Below are 10,636 nucleotides of genomic sequence, written 5' to 3'. Positions count from 1 at the left end.
TGCTTAGCAAAGCCAAGGATGAAAGAGCATCTCCTGTGCTAGCCCACACATCCAAACCCTCTCCTTCACCCTGTTAGTTTCTTCTCTACAGCCTATCTCAGACACTTGGAATTAAATATCCTTTCTGGAACCAATTGAGTACTTTCTGACTTCGCTCCTGTCATCTCTTAAGATTCTCCCTGGGTCCTTCCTGCGATGACTTAATGTCCTATAATTTACCTCCAGGTGCTAATATTCTTTGAAATGGTTATACAGAAACTCACAGGACAAAATTCATGATTAGAAGGTTTACTAAGGAAGTTAACAAGTTGTACTGCCAGTTAGAAATATTCGGGTTAGTTGTGTACCAGTTTCAGATCTGCTAATAAATGCTCAAAGGGGCATACCACTCTGCTGTAAGTCTCAACCCGAAGGCATTCAGCTCCACTTCCACAGGTCAGCAAAACCAGCTCCCTGAATTAAGTGTCCAGAGGCACCCCATTCCACAACCCAACCTGCTGCACGAAAGCTCAAGCTTAACTTGCTCCGTGGATTGAGAAGTTCATCACTTTGGGAAGTTCATGCTCTGGCTCCTGGTTCTGCTCCGGATCCCCTGATGGTGTATCTGTTATCTGGATCCAGAAGGTTCACTGCAGAGATTTCACTGGTAATTTCGCTGGCTCTTGCTGGTAATGAGATCCTTCCTCCTGTTTCTCAGAGGGCTCATTTAATACACGGCAGGATGACACTTTAGAGAATCCTGTTCTTAATTACTCACAGGTGAATCCTATCAGTACCTCCCCTCATCTTCTTACCAGACCCACAGAGGGAAAGGTCATTTGGTGGGAATTAGAGACTTGGGTTAGAAGAGCCACATTAAAAATATTCACTTCCCCTGAACTTCCCTATCCCCAAGCATTCCTGCCTGTGACCCTATGTGGATGCCTCCTGATTGTGAGGGTTCGGTCATACGGGAGTCAAGCTCCCGTTATATGATTGTCAGCTCCTGTGTCTCGGGGACTCCGTATTGAACTTTGTGCTGGTCGAACAGCTTACGCAGTGCATTGATGTAGAGTGCGTGGTACTTGTCCACCGTCTCCTTGCTGGGCTTCAGAATCCTGGGGACTGGCACCGGCTCCCCAACTATGAGGAAGAAGAAACAAGGGTCAGCGTCCATGACCTACCTCCCCTCCCAACCTCCGTGCCTATTATCCAAATTATCCATCCCTCGGGTATGAGTTCTGAACATCAGTATCTGGGGACTCTCTCCTTCCTTCTTTCTCTCTGCTCCAGATTCAGCCTGTCCTTTATTCTCCCATCACATAATCCCATGCCTTTTAAAAAGAATCATAGTGAGTTCCAAAGAACACTGAAACAATGTGTATAAGTAATAATGCTGTAATAGCAGCAATTGAACTCACCCCCCCCACTCTTCCAATGGCCACAATCCTTAGTTTTTTAGTTGTTCTCCCACTTTGCCATCAATCACACCCACTGGAATTTCCATTATGATCCTGTCTGCTGGCACTTGATGGATAGCCTGGGGAGGGGAAGGTCAAGGACAAGGTTGGTTTGCAGGTACTGGAAAGCTCACCAACAGTGGTAATGGGACGATTGAAAGGCAAGAGGCCCCAGGATCCATGAGTAAAGCCTTGTCCATGGAAGGTACACAAATTTAGACCCAGGATTTTTCTGACGTTTTCCTGGATGCCTTTTTGGAAGAATCTTATCCATGTGCCCTCAGGAAAAGTCGTCTGATTGTGAGCATCATTCTCTCCAAAGGAGTAGGAAGGGACAAGGTATGCTCTGCAAAGAGTAGGTGAGAGTATGAGCTTTCCAAAGAAGCATCCCAGCAAAACCCTCTCTAAGGTGGGAAACCTGTCCAATCTCCCAATTACAGCATAAGAAACCAAGCATCCAAGCATCTTTAACCTCATGGCTCATTCCTGCCATATCCTATCCTTCAGACTGAACTCATTAAGGGGATCTGCTCCTCCTTGTCCTATGATGTAAAAAAATTAATCTCAGATTATCTAATTGACTTCATTGCATCCAACATCCAAAGTGTTCTTCCTAACTGCATATCATGCTTTTGCTTAGAGCAACTTTGTTATTGCTATTTGTCAAGTTGGCTTAAACAACAACAAGAAAACATTGTTGGAGACTGATAATCTCAATGATCCTTGGTATGTTCTAGCCCCTTGTTGTGGCCACTGTGTATTTTGAGTGCCTTTCAACCTAAGGGACTAATATAGTACTCCATCAGACAATATTCTGTTGTGATCCCTATGGTTTCAATTGGCTAATTTTTGGAAGCCGATCACCAAGTCTTTCTTTTTATTCATTCTTAGCCAGGAGATGGCAAGCCAATCAAAGATGGAGACTTTCTTTGAATTCCAAGGGCCTGTCACAGGGTCGAGATATAATTTTTATTAATATTTCAATTCACCAAGACTTTCTTCGGAGTCTGTCTTAGGCTGAAAGCTGCTCACCATGGGGCCCCTGCTGGTGTTTGAAATACAAGAGGTACAGCTTTTAGCACCACAGCAACATGCAAACCACCACAGTGTGACAGATGCGTAATCTACTATGTTGCCTAGTGTGGCCTTTATGCTCTTGCTCTGTCACTTCTCCTTCCTGCCTATGTTATCTATGTTTCTTTTTATATAAGGCTCTCGCTGCTTGTAACTCCTCCCTCTGTCTCCATGTGGCTAATTCTATTTTGCTGTCCAATGCTCAGTACCTATTTCATTTCCTTGAAGCAACTTACTTTGACTACCTCGAATCTATTTAGTGTAGATTCTCACTCAACTCACTACCATCAGGTTAATTCCAACTCATAGTGACCCCATAGGAGGGGATAGAACTGTCCCTATGGAGTTCTGGGACTGTAACTCCTTAAAGCAGTGAAATGCCTCATCTTTCTCCCTCAGAATGGTTGGTGGTTTCTAACTTCTCACCTGTGGTTAGCAGCCCAATGGTTAATGACCATTATGCCACCAGGGCTCCTTAGTGTGGACTAAGAACCTCTTATCTAGTACTTCCTCTTTCTGACACCAACACTACCATAATCCTCTGTTGCCATTATCGGCTTACATGTTTGACTCACTCTGTAGATGGCAAGCCAATCAAAGCTGAAAACTTTACTTATTCATCTTTGAATCCCAAGGGACTGTCACAGGGCTGACATAATTTCTACTAATATTTCAATGTGCAATTATGACGTCACCTACTTACACATCAAAGTCTTTCCATCAATCAGTGCTCCCATAGCACGTTGAACATATTTCCATTGTAACACTTAATTTAGCTCACAAATATTTGCGTTCTTTCTATGTGCCAGCATTGTATTAGGCCCTGGGAATACGTCAGTGAATACAACATATCAATACAGAACTTCTGTTCTCATGGAGTTTACCCTTTTTTAGGGGAAGATAAGCAATAAACAATAAAGATTAATACATAAATAAAACAGATTATATTGAGCCAGTGGTAAGTGAAATGGGGGCGGGGATAGAGCAGGATGGTTAAGGTAGACTTTATTGAGAAGATGATATTTGAGAAAAGAGTTGAAGAGGGTAGAAAAATGAGCCAAGCAGTTATTTAGAGGACTTGTATTCTAGGCAGAAGAAACAGGGCAGAGGCACTAAGGCAGGATTTTGTGGCTTGTTTGACAGCAAGGAGGCGAGTGTTGCTGTAACAGAGCAGGCAAGGGGGTAATGAGGTCAGATGAGCTGGAGACTAGATCATTTGGGGTCCTGCAAGCACTTGTAAAGAGTTTGGCTTTTGCTCTGAGTAAAACGGGAGTCATAAGGACAGTTTTATTTTATTTGTACAATATGTATAATTTTAATAATTATTTTTTTTCTCTAGGGCCCTTTTTGTTATCTTTTTAATTTTAAAAGGTTTACATTTTGAAATAGTTCGTGCATACAGAAAAGTAGGTAGACTAATATGACAGACACCTTGAATTCACTACTAATAATTAAGACTATGAAATACATTTTTTTAGGTAAAGAAATAAACATGACAGGTTCTGTTTATGTCGTCCTGGCCTTTCGTTTCCCTCCATTCCCAGGGAAAATAGCAAACCTTGAAATCAGTGAAGATCTTTTCTGGCTTTGTTTCCATAACTTACTACCTAAATATTTTCCATAAATAATATATAGTAGTGCTTAAGTTTAAAAGGCATCACATATATCCTTCAGCCGCTCTTCAATATTATTGTTATGTATTTATTAATTATTTTTAAAAACATTTTATTAAGGACTCATACAACTCTTATCACAATCCATACATATACATACATCAATTGTATAAAGCACAGCAATATATTCTTTGTCCTCATCATTTTCAAAGCATTTGCTCTCCACTTAAGCCCTTTGCATCAGGTCCTCTTTTTGCCCCTCCCTCCCCGCTCCCCCCTTCCTCATGAGCCCTTGATAATTTTAAAATTATTATTTTGTCATATTGAGCATATATTCCTCAGATATTAATTCAGCAATGAGTCCATGTATAATTTAGTTACTGATTACATTCTTCCAGTTGTCTATTTTCATCTTATTTTCCAAAATTGTTCCTCCCTCATTAACATAAATGTACCACCTCTTAAGGTTCTGATCTAATCTTTCAACTTCTCTTGTCAATAAAATCCACTGCTATTGATTGCATTTTAACTCATAGAGACCCTGTGCTGGGTTTCCTTCCTAGATTGTTGATCTTTTTTTCTTAAATCATTTTATTGGGGGCTCTTACAGCTCTTATAACATTCCATACATCAATCATATTAAGCATATTTGTACATATGTTGCCATCATCATTTTCTAATATTTACTTTCTATTTGAGCCCTTGGTATCAGCTCCTTTTTCCCCTCCCTCCCTCCCACCCTTGTGACCGCTTGATAAATTATAAATTATTATTGTTTTTATATCTTAAACTGACTGCTGTCTCCCTTCACCCACGTTTCTGTTGTTCATCCCCCCCAAGGGGGCGGATTATGCATCTATCATTGTGGTTTCCCCCTTCCTCCCCTCCTCCCTGCACCTTTTCCCTACCCTCCTGGTATTGCTACTCTCAATTCTGTTCCTGAGGGGTTTATATGACCTGGAGTCCATGTAACCTGAACTCTTATCTGTACCAGTGTACACACTCCTGTCCAGGCCAGAACTGAAAGGCAGGACTGGGGTCATGATAGTGGGGGATGAGGAAGCCTCAAAGAACCAGAGGAATATTGTGTGTTTCATCAGTGCTATATTGCACTCTGGTTAACTCATCGCTCCCTTGTGACCCTTCTGTGAGGGGATGTAAAAGGACATTTTTAGTAGTGACATGATCTAATTAGGCTTTAATAAGATCACCCTGGATGCAGCTGAGAATAGATTATTGAGGTGAAGGAAGTAGGTACAGAAGCCTGGAGACCAATTAGGAAGTACTAATCCATGGGAAAAATAATGGTAGTTTAACTAGGGGATGCTAATCAAATTGGTAAGAAGCAGTTGGGCCCTGGATATATTTTGTAATTATATGTGTGTCCATCTGTTTTCCCCATTGTACTGTGAGTTCCTTAAAATCAGGGATCAAGTTTTATTGATATTTTTATCCTTATTGCCTATACTATGCCTGATGGTTCAATAATTACTGAAGAAATTCATGCCATTTCTCAAACCAGCTTGTACGCTCTTTGAGGGTAATAACCATGTGTTCTTTACCCATGTGATCCCCATTGTTGCAGGCCTTTGGTAGACTAATGGGCTAATAGGTTGATTTAGAGTCAAGTTCACCTACCCTAGTTCCTCAGCCAGATTAATTCGCAAAACGTAAAGGGTCTTCTGTTGTTCTTCCTCCAAGCTCAAGTAAGAAAGGTGCCCACTAAAATGTGTCTGGTGCTCCAAATTCCCTTAAGACACAGTATAAAGACATTAACACTTGCTCTAAATGAAATGACAATTGAAGTGAAAGGGGTCCCCTTTAACAGGTTTCTCAGGAAGGGTGCCATCCCAGAGAAGTGTTACAGTGGGCTTATGACACCCTAGCAAAAGAACATCAGAACGTACCCAGTCTTCAGTGCCAACTTCACAAAGCCTTTGCGCTGTTTGAGGTAGATGGTGGAGATTCCTGGTCGGCAAAGGAGGGATTCGGCAGCTCCACCTACCACAATAATCGCTGCATTGCCTGAGCCTTTCTGGGTCAGCATGTAGGTCAAAGCCAATTCACTTACTGGAGTCAAACCTGTGAAACCGAAGAGCCAAGTGACATAACAAACTTAGTGCCTGAGGATGGGGTAAGGCTTTCCTGTGGATTCTTCCTACTGGAGACAATTCTGCTTCATGACTATTGTTGTTTCTACCCATGAATCACTACTCTCCTCCACTCTGCTCACTGGGAAGCACTAGAGGCCCTCTAGAGTTCACTCTGATCAAAGATTACCAACCACCAACTTGTTTTCTCCCAATGAGAATCTGCTTAAGTGGAGCCATAGCTGGGGCTTCTGGAGTAGGTAGACCTAGGTGAATAGTCAAAACCAAATTGAAGTGCAGGTGAACAATAAAATAAAGGTGGTGTCCTGTTGTTCAACAATAGTTAAGAGTCTTTCTTCATTTCATCTCCCATTTTTGTCCAGTGTGAATGGTCTTCCATTATTTCTGTGATGGTAGAAATAGTCTCATGTCTCAGTCATTAAGAGACCCCTACCCCAGAGCCATGAAAACTTCAGAAAGAAGAAGAAACAAACAACAGCCTTAGGGACTCAAATGGTCTCACCTCGTCTCCCCAGAAACCTGTATCTTGTCTTTACATGTTTGGTTTCAGTTGTTTACTAGTGTCCAGAAAGATGGGTATTCATCAGAAAGAAGGAGATTTGTCACATGCTCTGGCTTAAGGTGTGTCATGAGGAAGCTGTCTTAAACTCTGTTTCCTCTCCTTTATTTCTTGGTGTCTTATGAAAGGGTGAAGGATTTCCCAGGAGATGAAGTGCATGAGCCACAAGTACACAAGTTGGCATACTGTATTTTAAAATATCTTTAAGACATTCTGGAATGACTAATGACTAATCAAAAGAACTAGACTGACATCCCAGAAAAAGTTCCTCTGAGAAGCCCCAGTCATGCTTTATTTCCCTTGTGTTTGGGTTGGACACTTGGATTTAACCTTCTATGTTCCAACTGGCTTGACCTTGGTTGGACTCAAGACTTCTGGTTCCTCCTTTAAAAGGATGCTTTGTGACTCTTAGTAATGCCAATAACTTATACTGCTGCCCAACCCTGCCTCCCAAATCTTGGATAGAAGTTGATACTTGGTACTATACTCCTGGCTCAGTGTTTTTCAGAGTCATTTTCTACTAAGCAGAGAATGAGAGTTGAACTATATGGGCTTATTAGGGCTGGGGCCCCGAGGTGGATCAGAGAATCGGATGAATTTTATACTCACCCATTGACATAACATATTCCCTCACAAGTGGAATCCAGAATATCCCCTCCAAAGTCCCTAGAGAGGGGGTGATGCCTGGGAATATCCGAGAAAAGCCAGTAGCCTCAGTGGCGAAGTTAATGAAGACACCATAAGAAAAAATTCCATGGGGGTGGTTGGCAATAATGTAGTTATGTTTTGGAGAGAGGTCATGAGTCTTCACCAGCTAGTGAAAGGAGATTGAGTCAGAATATTGGATAAGAAGAAGGAAGATTGGAGACGTAGATTCAAGCCCCAGCAGTCAGCCTGTTTCCCTTAACTGCCATCAAGTTAATTCCAACTCTCAGTGACCCTATAGGGAAGAGTAGAATTGCCCTTGTGGGTTTAGAGTCTGCAAATCTTTAAGGGAATAGAAAGCCTCATCTTTCTTCTGGTTTGCCTTGGGGAGACCCAAATCCATGTTAATTGGGATGTCGTCATGATCCAAGGATTGACAACGGTCATGATACTCAGAAAGGCCTCAGCTACAGTTTTCCACTGTGGGGAAAGGCAATTTTCCACATCCCCCTCCACACCCCCGCATGCCCATTCATCTTGAACCTCTGCTTTGATTTAAAACCCTGGGCCTTGACTTTCACTGCTGGCTACCAAAACCTTTTGCAAGCTTGAAGCTTAGAAAGAGGAAGAGTATGGGCAAGAGGGACTGAGCACCCAGAGGAAGGGTAGTTACCTTTATTGGGAAGTAATTTCGGAAATACTTCCAGAGTGTCCAATTTCGTACCCAAGCTGAACGCCTCCCACCTGTGGGTACAGAGAAAAGGAATGAATAGCTGGCCCCATGCCAATCTCTCTATAATCTCTCAGAGGTAAAGGTTTTCCCCTGAAGCCCTTCGGTCATAGAAGGGGCTTCCTTATTACACTTCCCTACTTCTAGGGCTCAAAGATATACATACTCCTTGATGTAGAGTTGATTTCAACTGATAGCAACCCTAGAAGACAGGATAGAACTGTCTCCACAGGATTTCCAAAATGCAGACTGTCACATCTCTCTTTTAGCTATTGGTGGGTTAGAACTGTTAACATTTTGGTTAGCAGCTGAGGTTTTAACTATTGCACCACCAGGCCTCCCTAGAGATACAAGGGGGTACCCCCCATAACCTGGAAAAAGCTCCACCCAGAGGACCTTTCGCAGTACTCATATTTCCCACTAGGTGAGCATCAAGGAACTCTCTCTGAGTTAGTGCGCCCAGTGGCATCACCTGGGAAGCTTCTCTCTGGTCACAGTGAATTTTTTTTCATAAAAGCAGTTTTACTCAAACCTTGTTTTGTTTTGTATTTTTGATGACCAATTTAATAGAACAGCATGCAGCTGTGACATTTTATTCCTGCTCAGGAAAAATGTCCCAGAAACCGTTAGTGTATGAGTAAGTTTTCTTGTTTCTAAAAAAGTAAAATGTTGATTGTTGATTGATGACAAACCTCATTCTGGACATCCATCAACTTCCTGAACAGACAAAAATGTTCACTTGTAGTTCCTTTGGAGTTTTCTATTTAGATGTTCTAAAAAGATTGTGTAACAGTGTACGACAAAAATGCTTGATTTGTGGCAGACAGGGGACTGGTTTTGCAACCATGACAATTCAACTGCTCACAAAGCCATCTCAGGAAGCGAGTTTTTGGCAAAAAAACAACAACAAAAAAACACCAAACAAACAGCATGTCTCTCTTGCCCCAAGCATCTTACTCACCTGATCTCACTCTGTGTAACTTCCTTTTGTTTCCACAAAACAAAAGGGACACGAAGAGGGACATGAAAGGACAGTGAGGTAATGACATAAAAGAAGTGAAAAAAAAATAAGGGAGGTGTTGTCAGCTGTCCAAACAGATGAGTTTGAAAAATGTTTCCAAGAATGGAATTGCAGATTTGACAAATGTATTAAGTTTAATGGAGAGTACTTTGAAGGTGATAAGCTTGTTTTGTTTAAATACATACATACATACATACATACAAAGCTTTGAAATAAAATCCAAGTTTTTTTTTTGGTACCTCCTCATATAGATACTGGCTCTGAATCCAATCTCCAAGGTATAAGGAACCAGCCAGAAATAGAGACAGCCTAAGGTTGGGTCATGTGCCTTAAAAAACCCCACCCCCTGATTTTTTTCTGGGCAATATGACAGAGACCTTTGTCTCTGCTGAGCTTTGCTCTTCTCTTCGTCCCTCCTGTTTTTCATCCCTCTCTCCTCATTTCTTCTGTCTACCTCTCCCATTCTCTTGATCTACCTTTTTCTCACTCTAGGCCCTGGCATGATTTTTATTTGTCACAGACAGGCAGTACCACGGTTCTACTACTTCTCCTTACCTTGACTGTGAGTGTTCCAATCATAGGCAAGCCAGGCTAAGCAGAACATGGCCAAGGTCCAGAACTTTGTGAATATGAGAAGGTACGGCACAAATAAAATAGGAATTATTCCTGAAAGGACACAAAAGGTTTATGTTCTTTAGGGCCCTTCAAGTGTCAGCACAACTTTCAAAACCCTGATCTCTCTGAACGGGTGAATTAAAGCTGTTGTGGGGCTTTTCCTCTTCCTCTTCTCCCATCAGCCTACCTCTTGTGGTCAGAACTGACCTCTGAGCCCTTGGCCTGGTCTCCTCGATGGATGAAATCTTCCTTGATGAAACAGAGAGTTTAGGAAGTTCTCAGAGTCTGCCCTTAGCTGGGATCAAAGAGCAGCATTATTCACCAAGGCAAAAGAATATCTCTGGCTGGTGACAGGCATTCTTATCCTTGGTCTTCAGGAAATCCTTTCTAAAAGCTTGAAACCTTCCTTCCTTTGTTGACTCCATGAGTAATCATAAACCAGTGAAAAGAGGTTGCCTGCAGTGTAAAGGCTAATTGATGTTAAGAATAGGACATGGTTTAGAAAGTGCATTACTGTATTTTGTTTTGTCCTGTTCATAATGACCCAAAGGATCCAATGGGGACAATTTTGTTTGCATAGGGCGACGTCAAGCTGAGAAGTGCAAACATGCTACATCTCACAGCAGTGGGAAGTGAATTTGATTTTTAATCCTTCATTCATGAGAAAGGGGAGCTATGTACACATATTGTGAATTTTAAAAAGACCTAGCAAAGAGAATGGCCTGTTTGGCCAAGGTGAATGAAACCTTCAGAAAATGGGAAGAAACTCAAAAGGGGAAGAAATTCAAGAATGACCTACCAGCAGGTTTAGCTCTTTTATTTTGGACAT

General features: G+C 41.8%; 1 protein-coding gene across 1 annotated transcript; it reads right to left on the bottom strand.

Annotated features, from left to right (window-relative positions):
- Positions 1–286: 286 nt before the first annotated feature.
- On the bottom strand, positions 287–9,856 carry DGAT2L6 (diacylglycerol O-acyltransferase 2 like 6). Its single transcript, XM_075538905.1, has 6 exons — positions 9,748–9,856; positions 8,115–8,185; positions 7,406–7,610; positions 6,034–6,208; positions 1,574–1,785; positions 287–1,122 (listed from the first exon to the last, which is right to left on the bottom strand). The coding sequence occupies exons 1-6, from the start codon at positions 9,794–9,796 to the stop codon at positions 968–970; spliced, it is 867 nt and encodes a 288-aa protein (XP_075395020.1). The 5' UTR covers positions 9,797–9,856; the 3' UTR covers positions 287–967.
- Between the last annotated feature and the right edge of the window lie 780 nt (positions 9,857–10,636).

The sequence above is a fragment of the Tenrec ecaudatus genome, chromosome X, assembly GCF_050624435.1.
Source record: "Tenrec ecaudatus isolate mTenEca1 chromosome X, mTenEca1.hap1, whole genome shotgun sequence".
NCBI lineage: Eukaryota > Metazoa > Chordata > Mammalia > Afrosoricida > Tenrecidae > Tenrec > Tenrec ecaudatus.
The sequence above is the reverse complement of the archived record's forward strand: the minus strand, read 5'-3'. Positions and strand labels throughout refer to the sequence as shown.